Source organism: Rhagoletis zephyria, unplaced genomic scaffold (genome assembly GCF_001687245.7).
Source record: "Rhagoletis zephyria isolate East Lansing unplaced genomic scaffold, Rhagoletis_zephyria_1.1 Rzeph_scaffold_00137, whole genome shotgun sequence".
In the NCBI taxonomy this organism is placed as follows: domain Eukaryota; kingdom Metazoa; phylum Arthropoda; class Insecta; order Diptera; family Tephritidae; genus Rhagoletis; species Rhagoletis zephyria.
Window position 1 is genome coordinate 387953 of NW_016157221.1, and position 26514 is coordinate 414466.

Genomic DNA, 26514 nt, shown 5'->3' on the forward strand with positions numbered 1-26514 from the left:
CCGAACCACATCCGCAACAACCAATCACACAGTCACAGCCATCAGTATCGTCTTCATCGTCATCGTCATCATCCCCGTCTACGGTACATAGCAACATTCCGCGCAGCACCATTGTTCGTCTTACATCGGCGAATGGCACGAAAAGTGGCGGTATTAGTTTGGCGCGCGTCATACAAATGCAGAATAGCGGTAGTGGGAGTGTGGCAGCAGCAATGTTGAATGAGACGTCTACGTCTAAGCAACAACAGCAACAAATACAACAACATGTGATGAATATGGCGGTGACAGCAGCGCAGATCGCACAGCGTGGCACCCAGCTGCAGAATCCACAAGTGACCGCATGTGAGTAGAGTTACCATCCATGAAGATAAAAATGCTTAAAAATTAAGTTATAGCTACGGTGACCAGATTTCTGTGGGCAAAAATCGGGACATTTGTAATGCATCGAATCCGAACACAAGATTTGAAAAATTATAGCAAAAACGTATAAGTTGTGGCTATTTTTCTTTATTAAAAAACAAATATTTTTTTTTTTTATGAAAATATAGCTCATTATCTGAAAAAAAAACTAATTAAATCAAAATTTCAAAACTTTGAAGTTTAACAAATGCTGATAAAATTTATAAACATTTTAAACAGATTTTTTAGAATTGTTTTGAGTATGCCCATTCAATTCATAGTGCAAGTTTGAAGTAGCTTGGACTCACTGTTGATCATTGGCAATTTAAATTAGCAACACCGTCCACTAAAAAAACTATCAAAAATCAACGGTAAGTCCAAGCTTCTTAAAATTTGCACTTTGAATTGAATGGTCTGCAAAGTTGCATACTAATAATGTTTTTAAGAAATCTAGTTAAAAAGCTCAAAATTTTGATGAGACTTTGTCGAACTTAGCTAATTTTTGTACAACGTTTGAAACTTGACTTGCACGGTCTTTGTTAAATAACCAGCTACACTTTCTTAAAAAAAAAGGAAACATTAAATAATCGAAAGGCTAATAGCCAAAGAATGTTAAAATGTCTCTTCTCTATTTATATGTTTGCTAATGTATTAACAGCTTATATTTTTCATATCCATGAATTTTTTGGGGGAATTAGTATTTGACTTAACTCAAACTAGAATCGTTTCATGAAAAAAAACTTATCAAAAAACAGAATAAAACATAACCAAGGATCAACGAATGTGCTGCCACGTTTGTAAAAAAAAATTTTTTGGGTCAGAGTATCGAGAGACTCTTTTTAAAATAATAAAGAAAATACTGAAAATCGGAGCATAATCAGTACAAATATGAAAAATCAGGACACTTATACGTCCCGACTTTTAAAAAATATTCAGTAGGACAATTTTCTCGAAATCGGTACTTTCCCGCCAAAATCGGTACGAATGGTCACCGTAGTTATAGCAGATATAATAAATTTACCGAAGTGAGAGAAAAGAGTAGTGGATGAAATGTTGTTTTTTTCCTTCTTTAAATAGAGACTTATTTTGTAACGTATCTATTTTTAACCGACTTCAAAAAGAGAAGGAGTTCAAGGTGGTATAATAATTTGGTTGAGATCTGATCATTAGATCATTAAAAAATTAACGGTACTCTTAAATTTTTATATGAGAATTGATGTCGGTTTTGCTTTTTTTTTTTTGCTTACAAATTACTTGTATCTTTTCGGTTGATGTATTTAAAATTTGATTTTGTTTATGAGCATCTAATTTTAGTTTGTAATTCGATATTAAATTTTTTATTTTTTTTTTATACATTTACGTAGCATAAAGAAAAAGCGAGGTGCCACTCAGCCATTTTTATTATTAATCTTTTTGCTCGCCCTGAGTGTGAAATGGACCAGAGTTTTAGTGCAAATCTAAATTTAACCTCTCGTTTGATAACCATATTAGACAAAATACGTTGCTGGTTATCCGGGTGGCAGATGGATAGATTTTTTAGTAAATTTAATAAGGAACATAACCTGAATTGGGTTTCATTCAAGCGCGGCCTCATTTTGTTTCTTCTAAAAAATGTTGCCCTTTAAGGGGCAATTAATTAAAAGGTGATATTTTTTGGTAGAAACGAAAACACCATAAATATTTAAACCGCTGAATTTTACTTTCCAGTTAATTAAATTAAAAATTTCCTATTATCTTATCGCTAGAATGAATACACAAATCTATGCTAAATTTTTTCTACAATTCTCTACCAATACAGTGACTACTAAAAACCACCAGCGACTACATGATCACAGTCCAGATGCCAAGCGCCGGATACACAAGTGCCAATTTTTGGGTTGCAAAAAAGTTTATACCAAAAGCTCACATCTAAAAGCGCATCAGAGAACGCATACCGGTAAGTGAAATGGATTGTAAATATGTGTTGTATGTGAAAAGATACATTCATACAAACTAATAATTATTTGCTATAGATTGTTATTATTGCTAATTGTTTTACATGTTTATACATGTATGTAGTTCTTACCATAACTATAAAAAAATAAAAACATATATACTATACATGCAATATATGTAACTCACTCTATAACATAAAAAACACCATATAAGTAAATCCAATTTTCAAACTTTGTACAGGAATTTAAAAAAGCAACAAATTTTCTCCAAAATTTTACATTTCTTGTTCAAAATTTTCAGATTTTTCAGATTTAGTAAAAAGCCGAAAATCCGCTTTTTTAGAATTTTGATTGGCAATAGCAAAAATATGGTTCATTATGCTCTAAAAAATATCTGTGTGAAATGTGAAAGTTTTTGGTCAATATCCTAGGCTCGCCAAAGTCCATCAAACGTAAAACCGTAGACCGTGTCAGCTGACATGACCTGTCTTATGGGATTCCGTGATCTCAAAATCAAATCTTCATTCTGGGTACGCCTCTTACAAAAAAAATCAAGCTACTAATGAAGAAAATCATTGGATAAATAAAAACGAATGAGTGGTAAAATTAAAATAAGCAAGGAAATTTTCTATTAAAGTGAGCAGGGAGAAGTGTATGTACATGGCGTATGAGTAATATTCGTTCCTACTCCCATTTCACACATACAAAAAATATTTGCTCATTTCATTTGACCACTCATACACTTTTTATTTATCTTTCTATTTTCTTTATCAGTAGCTCGATGTTTTGTAACAGAACAGGCTTTGTCACAAATTAAAAACATTTACACAGAATCTTATATTTTTTAATATTTTCCCTGTAGAAATTTTGAATTTGTTTAATTTTTCATAAAAACAAAAATTTGGAGTTAATTAATAATTAATTTCTAAGAAAACATCAGGCTTATCTAAAAGTGATAAGTATACAGTTTATGAAGAATTTTGTCCGCTTTCATTCAATGAAAATCCTCTGAGTGTATTTCTGCAATGAAAAACAGCTTCTCTTAAAAATACAATCGCCGTTCGAAGTGGCCCAGAACTTTTTACGAAGGTTTATTGAATTTTTTTGTTTAATATTTCACAGAGTTCTGAAGCACTTTAAGCTCAGAAATTACTGCTTTTTTTGTGAATGTCATACATCATACTAACTAACCAACACAAGACCAATAGATACACAAACACAATAAAATTCACCGCAACAATAAAAATTATTAGATCAAGTCACCCTCATCAATTCAAAGATGATGCGTTATGACATACATACATACTTACAAGCAAACATATGTACATACACAGTCTTTCGCCAGTGCCATCTTTCGAAGAGTGATTAAGGACCCTGTCATCAGAGAGGCTGAGCAACAGGCAGATGCTTAGCTTGAATTTTGAAGTAAACCTATAAATATATTTAACCTAGTAATATATCAAACAATAAAAAAACATACTCACAAATCCTATGGCCATGCTGAAATTGTGGATACCTACTAACAACAATTTCACACACTCAACGCAGTAAACGGTGGTAGCAACATTCGCATAAAGGATAACGGATAACGTAACCATGGGAATGAATGTCAAAATGTGTGAATTGCGACACTTGCACACAAAATTGTGTACGTACATACATGTGTATCTCTGTATATCTATGTATTTTTGCAACATAAAATATGACTCTTTTCAACACAAAAATCAGTCATTTCATCAAAATTATGGTGAGAAATTGCCGGGTCGTAAGAATTGATGGGTTTAGTGCAAAACTGCCTTTGTACGAGTATGTATGTACATATGAATACACATCCCAAACTATACCTATCTACATATTCCCACACATGTGCACTTGCACATATGAAATATTGGAGGTTTGTGCTTTCGTGCAGAAATTTTGAATGTTTTGCTGTCAAGTGAGCTTGATGATAAATTTTTCAACAGTTTTCACTTGCACAATATGATGCTTTTAGGCCGAAGTGCTTGGAAGAGTGAACAAAACAATAACTCAATGTATCGTAAAATGTGGATAACAAAAGCATTTATGTGAAATATTTGGACATACACTGAATACTGCTCTCAGCTGGAAATGGACTTTAAAAAAAGTCAATTTCGATTATTTGTAGTGGCAAGCACCAAAAATTGATATTTTTTTGTTGAATTTCTACACAAGTGCATGCATTTGGCAATAGTTTCGTATACTGAAAGCTCTTTGTTGCTTGTGAAAGGATGCTAAAACTCGAAATTTTTACTTAAGCTTCTAAATGCGCTCAACAAAAATTGCTGGCACTCAAATTTTAGCGCTATATACTCTGTAAAGCGTTAATTGAAGCATTGCACATAAAAAGTTACCAAAAAGTTGCCGTTTTTTTTTCAAATACAAAAATTTATTTTACAAATACTTAAACAAGTCCTCCGTTGGGTCATAGTTTATGCGCCAATGCTAGATTTTCCAGGAGAAGGCACGTTGCTATTTAACCAAACATCAGTAGATTCAATATTTTTTTTTTTTAATGTGTGGTCTTGATCATAGTGATGCGTTGGGTAATCTCAACATACGTAGTCTTACAGCTTAAAACTCAATGATCCGTAACCGTTTGAGATTTGATTTATTTCTGCTGATATAGAAGTGCGCACTAACATTCCGCAGGGCCTGGGATCGAGCCAAGCTTCCAATTAACTTCAAAAAAAGGAAAAGAAATAGTTGTTTCTAATAGCGGTCGCCCCTCGGCAGACAATGGGAAACTTCCCAGGGTATTCGTGCTATAAAAAAAGCGTAAAATTGTTGTTCCCTTCCCTTTTTGTGACAACATCAATGCGTACGCCAGAAACTGCCACTCTCTTATTATTACTATAAAGGTTTCCCCAATTTTTTCCCTTATATTATGAACCTAACACCCATTATGGAGTCTACTGTCTACTTTTAGACTTCACATTTCCACCTTTCTAAACACACGATGCAACAGTCCTCTGCCCTCCAAACAAACCCATAATTTGCTTCTATTATTATTATTTATTATTTTATTTATTATTATTTTTTTGGAAGAACAAGGGGTTTAAGCTCAAGGCTGATAGAGTGGCTCTACCATATGATCGTCCGTCCGATTGTGTCTTCTGCATGCATAGCATGGCGGTGGAAGACACTTCAAAAAAACTGTCATAATTCACCTTAACCAACTGCAAAGATTTGCATGCCTATCCATTACTGGATCTATAAGAATGTGCTCAACTGCGCCTCTAGAGTCACTTCTCGGATGAACTTCTCTCCATATTTCTATCCAGTAAATGCCAGCCACGAGCGAGCTGTAACTTTGACTATCTAACGACGGCTTCATCACAGGCTCCATTCAGGTATTCTTGTGAAGATGCCAGGGTGGGAAATATGCGGAATCTCTGATTCCATGACTAAAGTGGTCTGCTTTGTCAGAAAGTTCTAAGCGATAATCTCCGATCGCGAAGGTTAGGCAAATGGGCTTCCTGAAATTGATCCCAGTTACGTACACTAGGTCAGCGATAATTTAGGGATGGAGGACAGAGCAAGTGCTGGTATTTTTGGACCTAGAAGCTAACTTGAAATTCGCATGGACAAATGGATCATGGCTTTTTAGGCTGAAGTAGTCGCAATTTTTTGCTGCGCAAAATTAAACCTTCAAAAGGGTTTGAAGGGCGCCTTTCTGGTAATCTTTTCAGATAGCCAAACAGCCATCTGGGCCCCCCCTGGTTAGAGACTGCATTGACATGCTACAAATTTTGGCATCCAGGCTATTGTGAAATCGAAGGCAATGAGGCCGCCGGCGAATTGACATTAGAAGACCATTCTGTGGTATCAGCTCATCCTCTTCAATAGTCATAATTACTGAGTGGGTACACTCTGAACGCATTAAGTGCTGGGCAGCTTTTCAACATAAAAGATTTTATTTCAGAAAATACAAATGGCATCCGGCTACTTTCTGGGTACCTGACTGGTCACAACGAATTGAGATTCCACTTTGCACCGAATAGGTGTGATCACAGAGTGGGAATGCCGGCCTTCTTTGAAGATGATGAAACTTCATAGCATATTCTCTGTCACTGACTGGCTTTGGCCAGACAAGGATTGCTCGATTTTAAGCCTTCAAAAGTCGGTGGTATTGTAAAGAATTCGCCTATTAATGCCCGTTTAGGATTCATTAGGGAAGCCGAAGGTATCTTGACCACATTAGGTTGGGGATTATCTCTTTAAGATTCACAAAAGATATTTTAGGTCGCGGTGTCTTTTGTTATGTTACACCCAAGAATTAACTAACTACTAACTATGTTACAAATTTCTTTCACCTCCTCTATCGTTATTGTGGTCTCCTGAAAGTTTTTCTAACTCCATATACTAAACCTTTCTGAATGAAATTAATTTGTATACACAATTGCACTGTGTGTATTTATTTTATAGCATAATCACGTAGAATAAATCGCTATGCTTATAAAATTGTGTTTAATAAACTTCCTCCGGCAATAACAAATGTTTAGTTGCATGACAATCCACCTTCTTCTACTTCTATAATCCTTTAATACCCTAAATAAATAAAGCAAATTGCTGTAAATAATAAGAAAGCCAATAATAGTGTAAACTAACTTTTCGTTCAACAAAACAAAAATTTTGTTAGGTAAACAAAAATGCTTTAGTTTTTTGGAGCTGGTAGAATTATAAATATTGTAAATAAATTAACAAAATTAATACATATGGGTTTATTCAGGACCTTGAAACAGGCTTAATAGAGCTTTAGAAATATTCAGCTTATAGTTGTATATATTTTGTTGTAAGCCTGCTTACATTTAACAAAGAATTTAAAAGTCTGTATGCCGAATCGACAATTAAACTAAGGAAGACGTGTAGCCTTGATAATAATCCAGTTCAAAAGGGCTGAATAAATTTAACGAAGCAAAAACTTAGATTTCTCACACGAAGAGTATCATTTAACGAGTAAGCATCCCATATTTACCGCTACAAGCTTGTACGTAGCATACATACCTACATTAATACAAACAAAGGAGCGATTGTCGGAAATCCTTAGCAACTAACAAAATCACAAAATCCACTAAAAGCTGCCATCAAAAACCCCAAACTAGGCGAATATGTTGCCAGAGTTTTCAACAACTTTGCACTTTTGCACTTTCGTCAAACGCACACACGCACACTTTTACACACAGGCGTTTAACTGCTAACTGATACAGCAATCAGCGTCACAAGCAGGCAGCCAGTTAGTCAGGCAACCACTAGTAGTATTACAATCAGCTTTCTTTCACCCCCTTTGACCAACGCCAAACAAAATTCTAACACCCCGACCTGCGACTAGGTTCTTAGTCGTGATGTTCATTTCCCACCAGTTCTTTCTTCTGCTTGATCAGAAGCGCTACAATGAACTCTCGCCCGCTGGTTGTTGGCTGCCTGAATGAACAATCGTTAACTTATGTCCGCCAGCAGCTGTAACGAGCGTTGCCTGTTGCCAAGCTGATTGTACAACCGCATCCAATACAAGCTAACAATCACACAGAAGCATACAAATGTATGTATGTATGTATCAACAGCATCCAAGCAATGTCATTGGGGATTTTCAATCGTTCGGCAGTTTGTTTTTGCTGTTTCTGATTTCCGGTTGTGTGTTGCTGTTATGTTTTTTTGCTATTTGACAACAACAAAAAGGACAATAATGTTTTAGAAATGGTTGTTGTTGTTGGCAAGATTACAAAAGTGCTTTCGCCATCAGCATCGATGGCAAAACCATAAATAACGCATCGTGCAGTGGAAAGCAAACGCTGCTAGCCAGCGAGTATCATTCATGTGGCGTTGCGCACGAGGCGGACGTTAGAGGTGAGCGGACCAAATCGCCAATGGCTGTATTGAATTTGAAATGCGCATCGCCAAACAAGGATATCAGATAAAATGGCGCAGGACAAAAGATAAACGACGTGCGGCAGCGCCAAAAGATTGCTGGTAGGAGGTGGGGCAATGGAACTCTTGGCAAAAGGAGAGTAAATAAATTCGAAAAATGCAAATCAAAATACAAAAAGTTACCTATGGTCATACATACACTTACACAGTGACTCACACAAATGACCAGGTGTTGATTTCTTTTAAATATTCTTAATATTTTTTCGAGCTAAGTTTTTTGCAATATATTTTTGTATAAAAGAACCTTTCAAGCTTTAAAAAAAAAACCATATCAATTACAGTTTCAAACTTTTGACACAATGTAGGAAAATTCAACAAACTTTCATCAAAATTTCAACTTTTTAATCTGTATCTTTGGAGCATTTCTGGATATGCAGTTTTATTGCTCACATAATTTTAGTCCAAGTTTCAATTGCATACAAAATCGCGTTGACTTTCGAGAATTTTTTGTTTAGGCTACTTTTTCTTACTTACATGAAAAAAGTGCAAAAATCCGTCACCGAAATTATGAACTTTTAAAAATAAATTAACACATGGTCATTGGTTTGAGTCACTGTATGTATGTGCATATGTGTATGTAACCTTAATATGTTTAAAAATAATAAACGTAGGTACTAATAAATAGAAGAAATAGACTTTATTTAATTTCATTTCATTTATTCATTTCAGTGATTGTAATTAGTACAATAAGATGTCTCATCTTTTATAGTACAACAAACAATAATTACTATAAACAAAGGACATACGAATACAATAACGTCTATATGATTTCCTCATTACAAGTATGCATATATAAATTAAAAATATAGAGGAAAATATAAATAAATAGTAACGTTACAAAGTTAATAGAGAAGTAGCTTACAGTTATTATAGATATTCAGTTAAAAAAATAAATATATGCTCAATTTAAGTTTTATTATTAGAGAAATAACTATAAAGCAGTCGCCTATAGTTATTTTGGTTAAGACTGTTTCTAATAGTAGCCGGAATAGAATTCCAGGTACGTACAGTGTTGATAAAAAAACAGTCTTGTAGAGGTTACATAATTAAAACTGGGTACAGTTAAGGTACAGGAACGGACAGATTTACTAAATACAAGTTTTCGTACAAATATGACGGTGTTTTTACTGACATCAGACGGAAAAGGAAAATGCAACTTCTAGCCTTCTGAGAATCAAGAATATTACAGCCTAAAAGGCGAGACCTCCAACTAAATACATATATGGTCAAACCTGCGCAAGCCATAATCATAACGAGTGACATGATTGAAAGCAATTTCAATTTTATGAGCAGATCTAGAATCAAGTGTGTTGTAAACTAACTCTGAGTAGGTTATGAGTGGCAATATGAATTGAATGGCAAGTTTTATTCTAATTTGAAGAGGCGTATAGTGCACAGACTGTCTTAAACTACGCAGAGTACCATATACTCTACCCACAGCAGAGTTAATGTGGTCGATACCAGTAAGGTTGGAGCTAATTACAAAGCCAAGATTAGTAATTTTACTCACAGACTTTATTGGAGTGTTCGCAATGCATATTGCAGGAATTTTGCAGCACGAAACATTTTTCTGCACAATGGGCAACACATACGACTTTGTAGCATTGAGACAGAGGCCATTGTTATTCGCTCAGTGCAACAAACATGACAAGTCACTATTCATTTTAAAACACAGATCACTTGTATCACTAAAGCTTAATTCGATTTGTATATACACTACATACATATGTATCTCGTCAATTATTTGATAAGGAATCTTGCTCATTTTTCACGTAAATGGATTTGTTAAATAACTTGTTTAATTAGTAAAAAGTTTAATTGTCTTTTTCAATTTATAAATTTCTAAAACATTAGTGAAAGTTAAATTGGCTGCCAATGAGGAGATGTTTTTTTTTATTATTTTTAAGGCTCACAATAATTGGCATATACTGGCAAAAGCTGGCAGAAGCATTTTCGGTAGCCTTAACCGTACGGAGCTTTCATAGCCTCACTCTCAATATCATTCCTATGAATAAAATAAGAAAATTCATGTCAATATGTAAACTTACATTTATACATATTGAGTTCTAGGCAGTTATCAATTCATAAATGTCATCAAATTTTAAATTTTTTAATCAACTTCAAAAAGGAGGAAGCTTATCAATTCATCGTTATAAATACTTTTATGTATGTTACCGGATACCGTTTTAGATATGTATTTATCGGAAAGTTGGCCCCGTAATAATTTGGACAGTGTGCTAGTGTTTTATAATTTCACCTTACGTGATTGCTTTACTTGCAATTATTCACTTTCAATAAAGTTTCCCTAAACATTCTGCATTAACATTTTCCTTCACAAACTTCCTACCGTCCACCTTGTTATTCGCAACTTTGCTACTTTATGCGCATTTCATACCTTCCGTTCGTGAACGGATGCGTACGCGCTCAGCTTCAATTGCCCCATGGATAATCTTGCATATACATATGAAGTCATTACATGATTACAATACTCGAATATTTTTACTTACTTGGACCACAAAACGATGCGTTCATTGCAGTCACCACAGTCGGTATTGGTTTTGGCGGCTACCGCCTTATAAAATGCCAGCAAAAAAAAAATTAGGTTAAATATTAAAGTGCAGGATGCATGCTGGCCTTTGACAGGACACAACGAGCAGTAAAGAGGAATAAATGAGATTTTGTTTCCGCACAAATGAGAAAAAACTAAAAAAAATAAATGAAAAATCAAGAAAGGAAGAAAAAATTATGCGGAAAACAATAAAATAGAGTCAGTCAACAGAATAAAAGAAGGAAAGTATTGTATGAGCTAAAACTACTGTTATACTTAAGAAGAAAGACGTTACGACAGCGAACAAGGATAACATAAAGTTCACGCACATACATACACACATACACAATCACATTCGAACGAAAGCTGTGACAATCTGCAGCAAACAATTGGAATAAAGAACGAATGCCAGAAGCTGGAGCACCTTCTATATATGGGGCGTTCCATACCAAAACAGACGGGGTTCACACTTCATGTGTTGGATTTGTTTCAAATCTTTAGGGTTGATGCATAAACATAAATAATAAATAAATATGATATTTGAGCTTGATAATACATTTTTAAAAACTTTATAGCACAAAAACAAAAACAAATCGTTTTAAAAGTTTTCCAAATATCTTGAGAACAAAGGGGGGAAAAAATTTGAAAAAATCACACATACACACATCCATATTCTCTATGAAAATAAATATTTTTAAAATATTTTCTTGAAAAATTTTTCACATAAAAATTTTTTGATAAAAAAATTAGTTTTTGAAAATATGCCATCTCAAAAAAGGTAAAAAAATATTTTAAAAATTTGTAGATTTGTAATGTTTTCATTTTACTCAACTTCGGCTTAAAAAAAATTCATAACTCAAATTATTGTAGAGTGCACCAAATAAAACTATACTTAAATATTGCGCAATAGCCAGAGCTACCGTTGTGATTTTATTCACTTTTTTTTTGAGATGGCATATTTTCAAAAACTAATTTTTGTTTATGAAAAAATTTTTATGTAAAAAAATTTTAAAGAAAAATAAATTTTAAAAATATTTGTTTTCATAGAAAATTTTCATGGTGGTATATGGGCTTTTTTTAAATTTTTTCCTCTCCCCGTTCTCGAGATATTTAAAAAAGTTTAACTCGATTTGTTTTTTTGGCTTTAAAGTTTTTAAAAATTTATTAATCAAGCTCAAATTTCATATTTACTTATTATTTATGTTTATGCATCAACCCTAAAAATTTTAAACAAATCAAACACATAAAGTGTGAAACCCGCGCGTTTGGTATCCCAGCAAAAAACACGATTACCGCAGAAACGAAAGTGGAAACGAGGTAGGCGATGGGAATCGCTTACCATTTCGCTTCAAGAAGGCCTTATTTTAACATGGGCATGTCATTGGAGGTAAGCCCTTACCCGCAGCATTACCTTCAAACGAAGGGAGAACGCATGGATAAACAGAATCCAGAGAAGCGAACAAAGAATGCCTTACAGAGAAACTAATGTAGAATGCCTAGATAAGTACATACTTATTTATATTAAATTGAAATCAGAAAATGTCTTAAAAGGTTAAAATTAATTAAAATTTTTATAAATCAGCGTACATATGTATGTATTTAGGTATTTAGATTTTCTTTAAAATCGGTATGTACATACATGCATATTTAATTAAGCTTAAAATTGTACTTCCTCACTCTTGTACGTCACTTCATTGACTGACTTCAACTTCGCTGCAAATTGAACAAAGCAAAACATGATTTTTATGCGAGACAAATTTCCACAGAAAGTAACGGTAGAAAAAGAATTTTTGGATATTCATTCCATTTTTCAGCTGACTACGATGCAGCATTCTACTTTGCATTCCCCGAAATGAAGCAAAGAAGCGAAACGAATAAAATATTGTAGGACATTCTACTTTGCATTACCTGAAATGACGCAAAGAAGCGAAACAAATAAAATATTGTAGGACATTCTACTTTGCATTCCCGGAAATTAAGCAAAGAAACGAATTAAAAAATAAATATTATAGGACATTCTACTTTGCATTCCCCGAAATGAAACGAAGAAGCGAGATAAATAAAATATTGTAGCACATTCTACTTTGCATTACTGGCAATGCCTAAAAGAAGCGAAAAAATTCGAAGGCATTATAACGCTATGCCTTCTAGAACACGTTACCACTAAAAGCGATTACCGATTTTTTGCTGGGATGGAACGCCCCATATGTAGTTGCTTGCATATACATATATATAAATGTATCTACATATGCAGTTTCATGAGCACATATAAAGCACAAAGAGGATTGTAAATTCAAGTCGGTAAATAACGGCAATGCCGTACGAAACTTAACGGCGACGACAGGCAAGCGAGCGCTCCAAATGGCCACATGCTGCTGTGTATATATACATATATGTATGTATTTACACATGTGAGTCTGCATACATATTTCTGTATTCTTTTGCAGTTCTCGTAGGATGTTGCTGCGGCCACAAAATGCATACAACTTAAAAATTTAGTGACGCCACTTGGCTGCCGCAGCTGATTGCCACCACTGCTGTGGCGCTGTTCACTGCACGTTGCATGCATTTTTAAAATGCAACCATAAAATTACACGAAAATTTATTGCCTAAATCGCAGATAAAATGTAACCTCAACGGTTTATCAGCAGCAGCTGTCGCCATGCTGTGAATTGCTAACTCACTCACAAGCTTACTCTCGTTAGCTACTGCCGGATACAGCAAGATTTTGCGCGAAATGCAGTTAGTGTGTCTTTTATTTTAATCGGAGTTGCATACTTTTTTGGGCAAATACTTAGTTCTGGATGTACAGCTGTATGTATGTGTATATGTATGTTTTATCGTCTAGTAGCCATTAAATGCTCACTCATACACTTCCACGTACAATTGACGTGACAAGCTCTGTTGAAGCTCTACTCTAGACCACAGAATGTGGCTCAGTCGCAGAATGGTGCATGCTTTTCTTTTTCATATCGGTGGTAATCGCAGCTTCTGACTTCACTGCACTGTATTGTATTACTTGGATGTTGTCTTGTCTTTGCATTATTGCGCATAGTGGCGCAACTTCAAGAAAATACAATGGTTAAAAATAATTGTGACATCGATGAATTCTGGTAAGCTGGGAGAGGATCCCAAACGAAATATTCTATTATTATCAAGTTTGCTAGCTATTCCCATGCTAATGACTATTATTCTAAGAACCGAAATGTTCCAGACGTTAATTAATAACTTGTTGGAATTGGTACCACACAGACAAGGCAGAATATGGCAAAAATTAAGCCTTCTAAAGTGCAAAGCCGACAACAGAACTTTATTTACCTAACCTGGATTGAATTACTGTGAGTCTCTAGTTCAACGAGAAATACGTAATATATCCACCTCTAAAGTGCTTTGGAAGAATGCCTTTCGAAAACACTCAGCAAATTATCGGAAGGTTGACTCGTTGTGTTGAGAGCCATGCACCCCATCTAAGCTGCCACAAGTTTTCAACTTTGGTAATGAGTGCGATCTAAAAACTCCTCTTATCTGAATTTCTCACGTTGTGGACCCATTTTGTTGTCTTGGCGAATCGTAGGAGATCACAGATGATCAGAGAATCCAATTTAACTGAACGCAGAAAGATTGTATTTGCAATAGCGGGGCAGTGTTGAAGCTAAAACAAAAGTCATTAACTGTAGGTATAGCTTGGATCCATATGAAACAGTTTTAGCTACCTTAGAACAGGCTTAAATCTCTCGAGAATACATGGAATCAACAAACTAAAAATTGCTCCTTCAAAGCTTGTCCGCTGCGCATTTCCCAGCGATATATGATGTGTGTAAATGCTAACTATGCAGCTTCCTGGTTCGAAGTCTCCCCTTTTCTACAGATTAGCTGAGATAATCTGGTGCCTTTTAATAGCTTCGGTCAGAAGAATATATTTCTTCTTCTCTTTTGTCTAACTTTGGTCTCCGGGACATGAAAAACACTTTCTAATAACTTCAGCGTATGGGACGCTACATAATTTCTTTAATTTCTAAATTCTAATTTCTAAAACTTAAAAGATTAAAAACTGTATACTGCCAAAAAATGTGGATGCAAATTTTTTTTGCATTGTTTTTTCAGTGTTCTAAAAAATTTTAAGCTTTAGTTAATACTAGTATCGCCCCGTTGTCGAAATTCGACCACCTCACTTTTTTTATAAAATTATTCATTTTGCTTGGGAAGTTTTTATGTCCAGCAGCACCTGTTGATCGTCTAGGTCACTTATAATATTTGGTGGTGTAATATACATTCTGGTAAATAATTTTAAAATTCATAGCAGCAGTAGGGAGGAATACATTTGTATGGGATTTCGTTAGCGTATTAATATAGAGATGGTATTTGTGAGGGAATAAACTGTATTCTAAAAATTAATAAATAGGCATAAGTGGCAAACAATATCATTTTGAATTTGGTCCAAAGTTCAAAATTTCAAAAATATTCCGATTAGGTGCTAACAGTTATGTAATTGAATTATAATTTTTTTTAAGTGCATATTTTGTACGATTTTTTTTTTTAATAACTACTATCCTTTAAAATAATTTACATACATTTCATTTCATTATTTTTTTCTTTTAAAAAACACTGTCGTAGATTTTTGGCTACTTTATTTTTCTGTTATACTTTACTTGCTCTGCATTGACAATATGCACGGCCCTGTCTCCAAACGGCGTCCTTCAACTCTCCACCGCCAAAGTGTTTATCATTCCTTGCTTACGCTTTACGCTTAACCTGCCGCCTCCTTTTGTCTTAAGCTCTAAAGGAATTTTTAATTTTCTCTTGGTGAATTTTCTATTACCGCAGCATTTCGTTTTCCTCGCTGCTAGCTGCTACTTCTAGATATTTTATCGCCATTTTAAATGCTCCTCCACTCAATCTGGCGGCCACTAACTCACTTTACTCTTGCGTTTGGCTTTTGTTGCCCGGAAATCTTGGCTCGGATGTACATAGCATAAGTAACGGTAGTGGCACTAGAGTGTGGTTACTTGCTAGCAATACTGTAGCGATGCTTCTAAGCTTTTACGCGTTAGTTCGCTTGTGCTTGTTGTACAATAACAAAAGCAACAAACATATTGTATGTACGTTTGTCATTCGTTTACTGTTGCAGAAATTTTCCATTTTTATGGTCTGTTTGTGTCCTTTCACTTGACTACATTTGTAATCTTTTTCCAACGATTCTCCTTTTTGGCATTTTTATAGCCGCTTCGACGCTTAAGTAATTGAAATGGCCAAAAACCAATGAACAAAATTGTCGACATTTCAAGCGTGGGTTCGTTGAGTTGTGGTAATTGTTGCTGGCATGTTGCAAGTGGCTTACAAAGTGGCGTCTAAGTGCGAATCATGGTGTGTAGCGAGAATTTAGCAGACCACGAAGAGCTCTGCTTTTTTTGTTGTGTTTTTTTATTGTCTACTACACCTTTGTTTTTTGTAGTTGTGTTAAAAATGCATAAATTAGTTTTATTTTATTGAGTTGCACTCTATTTCGCATCTACAACTAAAGAAATCTTCATTCGAAATTTAATTGCATTTCTTAAACTTTCTTATCTGGAAAACTGTAAACCTCGCTTTGATAAAGACTGACATTTTTTTCTCTAAAAACTGAAAGAACTTTAAAGGGCATAAAGAGTATTACTTAATTTAAATAATTTTTCTTAAAAATACAAATGTATTATTAACTCTATTTACTACAGCCTGAAATTTTTGCTTACTACACGTAGCCACTTTATAAAATTTTCAACACTCCAAGGGCGCATATAAAAGTAATTTACGCTTCCTTTACTTTTGTATTTGTTTGTTTGCTCTGCTCAAACGCCTAAACGATATTCCTTTCTTTTTCTGCTGTAACCTGTGCTTTGCTCATGCATCGCCGGAAGCTGCAGGCTGTTTCAGTGCGTAGCGGAAGTAGAAAGAGAATTCCACAGAGGCACATAACCGGCAGACAATAAAAAATGAAGTCAATAAACTTACCAGAAATATCAGTGAAATTTAAGTCACAATAAATGATTTGCATGGCAAAAAAATATGCCTATATTTCAAAATAAGCGTTACATAAAAACTCACGCCAATCAGCACCGGACACTAGCCCTGCAAGCCGAGATCATCAGCATACCCTTTGCAGCAGCAAGGGGAACATATTGTAATTGGTTTGACATAATCAAATATAACTAAAATCAGAAGCATCGATATTGTTTACAAATGTGACTTTTTTTTAACATATTTACATGCGTATGTAAACTATATACATACATATCTACATACATGCACCGTACAAAGTGTTCATTCTAAGCTGTGATCATCTACTTTGAGATCTTTCACTTAATATAAACATTAACTTTACTTTTCCAACTCCGAACTGCATTATAATTATACTCCATACATAAACACTATATATTTGTTTGTACGTATGTATGTACGTAGTAAAAATTTAGAGACAGTCTGTTAAAGCGCTAGTTCCGTCCGATACATTTCAGAACTATCTCTGAACTAGTGTAAAACGACCGCAGAGTGACAGTTAAATTTTTTGGTGTGCTAGTTGCGCTCTGTTGAGAAGCATATGCACAAATTCTCACTTCTCGTACAATTAGTGATGTTACGATACCATGTACTCGAATACCTCTACCAATTACCGAGTATTTTTTGTAATTTTTTGAAAGAAACGATTCAATATGTGAAAATCGTATCGAATTAGAGGAGGTTGTGCAGCCAGCCTATGATTTGCGGAAGCGTCGTCTATAGATCGTTTTGAAACCGAAAAATCAAACACGAGTAAACAAAGAGCTTTCTCATTTCTTATCATCTCCTATATCAGCACTTCCAAGTAACTCCATTTCAAAATAGAAGGATATCAAAAGGCATTTTCAGCTCTTCATAAGCCTTTCTCCACTGTACTATGTCGTTATTTTGTAAACGGGCATCGAGTTAAAATTTCTTGTGTGAGTACTTTCGAGTACAAGTTGAATCGAGTATTTCCTCGAGATACTTTGAGTAGCATTGGGTATTCTCTTCAATACTTTCAATGAGTACAGGCATCAAGTACATGGTGGAGTCGGACGAACACTACGTACAATAAATAAATAGCTCAGCGGGAAGACGTCCGACTTAATTGGTCGCGAGTTCAAATCGCGGTGGAGGAAGTTGTGATTTTCAGATTTAAATTAAATCATTTAATACATTTAAATTGTTGAGTGTCGCTTCAAAATTGAATAGAAAGTTATCAAATTGAATATAAATTAAATAAAAGGATAAAACAAATTAAGTAAAACCACTATCTGTAAAAGAACAGAAAAAATTAAACAACAAATCTAATAACTAATCAAAATCTCTACAATATGGAAACAGTTTAGAAAAGAAAAAATAATCAGTAATCTAGTTTTAAAATTTGTTCACATAAAAAACTAATCGTCCCAGAACTGTCGAAAATGGAACCAGTTCAGAACTAATTCGAAAGTTCTGCAGAGGTGGCAATTTCCACTTCGTAGGACATCGCCATGTAAAAAGAGACAGTTGAAAGCATTGCGTTGGCATAGATCGAGAACCAGTACCGCCTCTTAAAGAGCTAGTTCTACGCTAGTTCTGAACTAGCGCGATTTACTGCAGGGATATTAACTTCGTATTTAAATTTTTTTTTAATACCCGTATTTGACTTTCTTGTAAATAATAATAATTCTTTTGTTTTCTTTAATTGTTTCACAGTTGTTCGGCATCTTTTACAAAATTTTAATTTTCATTTACTTTGTCGTTACTTGTGAGCTGTGCAGCTATGCCGCTATTGCTATTGTTTCTATTGCTTCTTATTTTCAATATTTGTTTGGTTTACTGCTTGTGTACTATTTGTTAGCGCACTACTTGGACGTACTGAAGTAGAAACTGTAAGTTCTCTCATTGTTCCTTGTTTATTCTTGCGCATATTTTCTTAGCGAAATGCGAAAAGTTTCTTAATTTTGTGTTGTAAGAAAATTTAGTTTTCTATTTAACATTCATACTTTTCAAATGAAGCTTTATTTTTTTGCATGCTCCACTCGTAAGCTATGGAGTGGGAGGAAAAATAAAAAAATCCGCACAGCAAGTTTTAAAATTATATTTTAATATACTTTCGCTGTGTAGACGAGTTGTAGTGTAGTAAGTTTTAGTATGACAAGTAAAGTTGTTATTTAATTTGTTAGTCATTGCAAGATTTTATACACACCACTAGCAAAGCTCTGGAATCCAATGTTACTTTCAATACAAATATTTTTAAATGCTATTTGCATACACTCAAAGGGTGACGGGCATGATGATATCGGGGTTTTACCCTCAACGTCGATTAAAGACCTAGAGACATTGCTTCATTTTCAAAATGGAAATCTCGCACACTTTAAGAATGGGTATGCAGGCCGTCTATCACTTTTCTAGCTACCGTGTTGTATCCTTTGTCCCGCATTGGCGAGGGCTCATTCCTCTACTATTTTTTTACTGCCTCGCTGAAATGGATTGTGCCATTTTGCGATTTTGAGTGCTTTATCAGAGCTACAAATCGATGTAAGCAGAGTCTCTAATATGGCATCAAGATAGACTCTCATTTCTCTGAAACTCTGGAGCCGATGGAAACTTTGTACTTACGGATTCTTAGTCAGCTCCAAAAAGTCTTCAAAACAGCCTTAACATTTTCCGTACCAAACTGTGTTTCCATTTTACTTGGCCTGTGTAATCGATACTTTTAAAAGGTGTTTTTTTGTATACCCTCCCAATAATTTGGACCCTCAGAAGAGAGCTTTGCTTATAGAATCTATAAAATTTGAAAAATATATATTATTTATTTTCCAGCACAATTTTTAATCCGGGTCCCTTAAAAAGCCCGGGCCCGATGGAAAAACTATTTCTTTTGAAGCTGTTCCAAGTATATATAATAAACAATGATCGCAGTTACAGTTTTTGCACGGTTTATCAGAGAGAAATTTTAGCAGCGTACGATCAGAAACAGCTTTCACGCTGTTCGCGTTTCTATCGGAGATTTCATTTCATAACGGTTATGGGCACCGCCTTGCCCACTGGCAAAGCTCTTTTAAGCTTTCTATATATTTTGCATAGTCGCGTGTAGAGTAAAAGCTCTCTCTGCCCATGGCTGTTTCATAGACATTCGTGCAGAGCTTTTGTAAAACTCATATATATTTTGGATATGTAGAGTAGCTCAGCATGAGAGCTTTATGATCATAGCAAACTTAAAAAAAGCTTTTCTCAAGGGCTGCGTTTTAAACATTGATACATACAAAAAAAAATATATATATATATGAAGCTTACAGATTTGATAGATAAAACTTGCTTGCAGGAAGGTCCTGCAATTCACTTTCGAGTGAAGTTCAACCCGATTGAATTGCAAAAACCGCTGACTTTTAAATTTTGGTGAATAAATTTACAAAAACATATCTGCCCGATTAGTTTATAAATATGAACATGCATAGATATATATACACAGAAAAAAATTTCCTTGATGCTAGGAAAAATATATTATTCTATGCATATTTAAATTAAAATAATTGACTTACCTTACTCTAGCCACCTCCAATCGAATTCGAACCTGCGATCTCAGAACCAGAAGCAGTAGTCTTCACGCGACGCCATAGCCGACATTTGCCAGGAAAGCAATTAACTTTGTCTTAACAGCACTGACAAAATTCAAAATTATTTAAGGAAATTATTACTTAGTGATATTTACTTCCACAAATTAATGACGCACTATTTTGAGCACGAACCTGAATTAAGGAAAGACTTCTCAAATTGAGTAAATTTTTCGTAATATTAAGGACGAAACACTCTTAAATAAGGAAACTGGTTTCTTGTTTTAAGTTTTAAGGAAATGCTTTTTTCTGAGTGTACAATGCTTTGTATATGTATTTGTACATATGTATGTATTTTAACCAATTATCTAAATGCATATTATGTTTATACTAATTTTACTTATTTTGTTTCCTCCTTTCTTCTTATCTCGTTACAGGCGAGAAACCGTACAAATGCTCCTGGGAAGGATGTGAATGGCGTTTTGCACGCAGCGACGAGTTGACGCGCCATTATCGCAAACATACGGGTGCTAAACCATTTAAATGCCGTAACTGCGATCGTTGTTTTTCGCGTTCTGATCACTTGGCGTTGCATATGAAGCGTCACATGTAAATAACATTTCAAAAAAGGCCATGGAAGGATATCGAAAGTAAATGAGTGAAAGGTGCATAAACAGGATACGTAGCATTCAGAAAGCTAAAGTGCAAATGTATTGAGACTTGCTGAGAAGCAGTACACAGCAGATTAACTATAGAAAATGAGGAAAAACAAAGCAGAGAATTAAACAAAAAAACTACAAAACTAAAATTAGTTTGAATAGAAAAAAAATAGATTATAAGAAAATGAAACTAAAATAAGAAAAAAAACCTTGACAAATGAAAAATGTAATGATATTGTGCCATCAACATGCAAAAAATGCTAAAAAATAAGAAAAGTTTAACTTAGAAAATAATAAGAAATATAATTTAAAAACGCACACAAAAACCTAACAAAATTGCATTTGAGTAAACTTTACGCGCAGCACACACAAATAAATTTAATTACAAACATATGTACATGCATAAGTTGTGTATGTAAATTATGTAAGGAAATTATTTTACTAATTTTTCGATTTCATTTCACACAACTAAGTTTAGGCTAATTTTCAAACAAGTTGAGTAGTTTCCATTTTGCTGGCGTGCAAATAAAAATATTAATAAAAAAAATTTTTTATTAAAATTAAGTAGTTGTTAATTTCATGTTGGCAACACAACATACTCCTTTACGTGTTCAACGCATTAGTTCTTACAACGCCTCCAATGCTGCTTTAATACACGCATAAACAATATCTTCAACATAAAAAGAAAAAAAAAAAAACAAAAAACAAACAAATAAGTAAATATTATAAACAAATTCTTTAAGAGCTTATGCATAATTTTCGCCTTTTAGTCGTAATTGTATTTCGGTTTTTTTCTATGTAAGGTAAAATTTTTAAACCCAAATATATTTAAGCGCATTAAAAGCTCAGCAAAAGTGCGTGAAAGCTTTTGAGTGTGCTTGCAGAGCTATTATTGTTTGAGTATACCGAACAAATGATGACTTTTACCAAAGTAAAGCAATTTTTATATTACCACGATTATAATTATTATTAAATAGTTATCGTAACTAAAATTTATCAGTAACTAGATTTCAAATATTTTTTTTTTGTTGCGCTTAGTTTACAAGTTGGTAGCGCAAGCTTGAATAAAAAAATATTTGATCAATAACTTGGTATTAGTATCTTTAAAATAAGTATAATTAATGTAAGATACTACAAATAAATTGTGTACATATTTATGTATGTGAGTTTACGTGTAGAGCAAAGCGTGTGCTTGTATTGTTCACTGTTTATTTTAAACTAAACAAATATATGTATGTTTATGTATATATATTTAAAAGTAAAATGTATGTACCTACACTGAGGGAATTGATGCATAGTAAAAATGAATACTTTATATTTGATTTTCATTTAAAAATGTTCGTATTTAAAAATAATATTTTCATACAAAAGTTTAGCACGCGCGCATGTATTTGAATGTTCACATCTGACCATGTTTATGTAAGTGTACATAACCTGATGGAAGCAAGTGATTTGCTTTTAAATCAACTAATTTAAAGACTACTTTAAAACAAATGCAATGAGTAAATGTTTCGAATTTTGATTATCTTTTTAGTCAAAGAAACAATTTGTGTATTGGAAGTATGAAGAAGCTTCTGTGAATTGCAGAACGCAAGCGTACTCAAAAGAAATATATTTACTGACTTTGAAGTTGTTTAAACCAAATTCATTTTAAAGTAGTTGAAATTAAATGCAGAGTCGGACAGTCAACATGCTGCTAGCACACAATACAAACTGAGCATTTGAAAGCACATTTAGATGTCTGGCTGTAGCTGAGCGTGCAGAAGTGCACGCTGTTACTTGTTAGCTTCCAGAAGTTCCGGGTTCACGTCCCAACCGAGGCAACATGTGCAAATGATAATGTTTTCTTTTTGTGTCTTTTAAATACGAAAATCATGTGAAGTGCAGAAAACAAGTGCATTCAAACGAAACATACTGACTTTGAAGTTGTTTAAGCCAAATTCCTTTTAAAGTAGTTGAAAATATATGCAGGCTGTAGCTGAGTGCGTAAAGATGCTTGCCACGATTTGTTGATATCCAGTGAGGGTCAGGGTCCGAATTCCATTGCAGGCAACATGAAAATAAAATATATTTTTTCCAATCTTGATTATTCACTTCACTGATGCTTTTTCAGAACGAACGCTAAATTGAATATTTACCAATATATCTACAGTACTTTCGTTTACGTTTATAGTAAGATCAATTACATTTCTGATTGTTTTTAATAATTTTTTCCCTCAGTGTACATATGTATATAATTCTTTGCTCACTGCTTCATATAATGGATGCGAATTGCATTTGCAAAGCGACTAGGAAGTGCTATATGAATCATATTCGATCGTTGACGTCGTAAACGGAGCTTTCAGTGTACGAAAGTTGCAAAGCTGTTGCCGAACTTTCATATAATCTTAACCTGTTTTAAGTAAAAGCATTTTAAATTGTGCTTAGCATATTTACTGCATTTTAATTTTAAGATTTTTAGTGATCGAGTTTCAACTTATGGAAGTCGACTCAAGTCGACTTTTCGCTGTCGCCTCTCCCCATTTTTTTAATTTATTCGCACTAACACCACTTAATTTAAAACTTTTCTTTTAACAATGGCGCCGAGTGCTATTTTGTGTTATTTAAAAAAAAAAATGCTAACAAAACTAAAGCGAAATGTAAAAAATGTGGTAGAGAAATGAGTTTTTATAACAGTACAACGGCACTTTCAAATCACTTAAGAGCAGCGCATAAAATTATTATACAAAAACAAATTTTTACGAATTTAAAAAAGGTTCGACCCGCTTTTGCGGATGAAAGTAATATTGTTAATTCATTTGTCTCCAGAATCTTCAATTGATAATGAAGTAAGTAGTATGTAGCTGTTTTTTTTTTTTGCATGTCAGAAAGTTGTTTTCCAAGAGTGAACGTGAGTGACATAAACATGAACAGACAGTATTTGGTTTGAATTTCACTAATCCGTAACGCAAAAATTTTTTAACACCGATCAAGATGTTGCTGGTGTCCTCGAGATGAGACATTATTTAAACAGCGCAATCATTATTCGTGTGGAAAATCCGAATCCACTAGCTGCCTGGGCCAATGCCAATATACCCCACATCTGTTCCGTTTCAAAGGCTTTTCTCCCAAACAGCTTGGAAATTGAATTCTCGGAAAGCACTTAGCCCAACTCGTATTTATTTAGTTATGCGTAGTTTGAACGTAAAATTTTTCCAATGACAAAGAATTTTCGTATACGGTAAAAAAAATTTCAGTAAATGGTCCAAAAATTAGCAAATATCGATTCAAGACATTTTTTATACGTTTTTTGGCATTTTTTTGGTGAAAATTTTATTTTTTTTGTTTTATTGTTCAAAAATATGAAATTAGAAAAATATTCACAGCCAACATTTTCGTGTTGTATAACTCGCACAATTTTCCAAATTTTTTTTTTAATCTTTTACGCAGCATAGAATTTCACTGAATTACATATTCTAAAGACTACTTGAAAACCATGGCGCATATTCATAGTCATATTTAGTACTCAACTAAGTCGAAACTAACAAAGTTGCAACTTAAATTTAAGTACCAACTTAAAATTTAGTTTCGGCTGCAGCTGCAACTAAGTCGTAACTAGGAAGAAGTATTTTATCAAATTAAGGGAAAACAGACGAAATATGTAAAAATTAAGTTGGTAGAGGCTTATTTTGATATTGTTGAATAATCTCAAATTAAAATTTACAAAGATCGATCCATTTTAATCGGAAGATGAAATTAAATGCGTATTACAATTCGAATAAAGCTACATCACAATTTTATAATTGGAATAATTTAGATAAATTCTCAAATAATAAGTCAGTTTCACGCTAGTTCTTTTAAAGTAAATTTGTGCATAACATTTAGAATAATTTTTTAATAGTAGATCACAGCATGCTTTCGATAAACATCGACTTCACATCACTGCGGTTGTTCTGGCTATTTCACACAATTAACAAGAAAATGATACCTTATTCTTTTGCATAATCATGCAATGAAAATAAAAATTACATAAACGGATGATCAAACTTGACATTATTTAATAAAAATGTAATTTTTCCAAAATATCGTAAAGAAAAATCGATACATTTTCACACTCGTTTTGCTATATCGTAAACTAAGTCGAAACTACTTAGTAGAAGTCTGAAATGCGACTATGAATAGGGGTAAATTTTAAGTTGGTACTTAAATTTAAGTTGCAACTTTGTTAGTTTCGACTTAGTTGCTGGACTATGAATACGCGCCCATGATGTTATTGGCATATTCTAAACCATATAAATATAACAAGTACATGATTTAAATGCAGAGTATAACAAAAAAAAACTCTTTATCAAAATTGATTTAGACATCACTGCTTTGGAAGATAAAGCAAAAGGGCTTTTACATTTTGTCCATATATATCAGCGTTGGGTAGAGAGAGCTTTTACTATAGATGTATAGAGAGATCAAAAACTTTGCATGCACCAACCCGTGCCAGTCACGGCCAAAATTCAAAATTACGCGGTTCAAGCTTTTCAAAAAAACATTCTCTCTTTTATACGGGCTCGCAAAATATTTAAGCTCTCACTGCTGTTCTATATAAAACGGCGATGGGCAGAGAGACTTTTACTCTGCACGCGCCTATAAAAAATGTTTAGAAAGCTGAAAATAGCTTTGCCCGCAGGCAAGGCGCTGCCCATCACCGATATAAAACCATGCCGGGCATAACGAGCCCATTGTGCAGTTTTTCGTTCACTTTAGTACTAGTGTGGCCAGCATTGCTATAAAATATAGAGAAAACTCAAAAAGCTTTGCATGCGGGCAAAGTTTTGTCCATATCTATATCAGTGAGGCTCAAACCAGCGCCAGCGGGCGGAACTCTTCAAAGCTCTCTGTAGATTTTATATGGACGCACACAGAGTAAAAGCTCTCTCTGAGCATCACTGATCTACATACATGTATTTAATAAAGGCAGATGCAAGGTGTATTAAACAAGGTGGTGTTGGGGCGACAGCTGAGTTTTTCGCCGTGGAGGCCATTACGTCAAAATGATGTGTTTGTATGGACATCAGCGTATAATTTGTTAGTGTAATTTTTTACTTATATACGGCCAACACCACCTTGTTAAATACGCCTTGGGCAGATTCTTCGTTATAGTTCAGAACTTTTCTGCCATGTGGTTGTTGTTGTTTTTTTCTCTCTGGGAGAGCAACAGAGAAAAGTTGTGGACGCTTTTGAGTTGTGAACTCAACGTCAACTTTAGTTCAGAACTAGAACGATGAGTTAATTTTGTTTTGTATATTGTAAAATTTTGAAAGCTCATTTATGCACTCAAAGCTTATAAACGTTACGCTCGAATATGATCGATAATCCCAAAGCGATTTTGTATAATTTTTTGTGTGAGAAGCAAGATCACTGCCAAAAATTAAGAAAACTTACACGAAACTGCATAGATATACTACTAATGTAGGTTAAGAGTCGATGTTTGATGTTTGAAA

At 34.0% G+C, this 26514-nt stretch overlaps 1 protein-coding gene across 1 annotated transcript in view; it reads left to right on the plus strand.

Annotated features, from left to right (window-relative positions):
- Positions 1-21183, plus strand: part of LOC108381478 (dendritic arbor reduction protein 1-like) — a gene marked incomplete at its 5' end in the record, with an annotated part of 138668 nt that extends 117485 nt beyond the window's left edge. The window contains 3 exons of the mRNA XM_017637896.1: positions 10-342; positions 2198-2335; positions 20819-21183. Coding sequence (XP_017493385.1) covers positions 10-342; positions 2198-2335; positions 20819-20994 — 647 coding nt within the window. The remainder of the gene's footprint in view (positions 1-9; positions 343-2197; positions 2336-20818) is intronic.
- Between the last annotated feature and the right edge of the window lie 5331 nt (positions 21184-26514).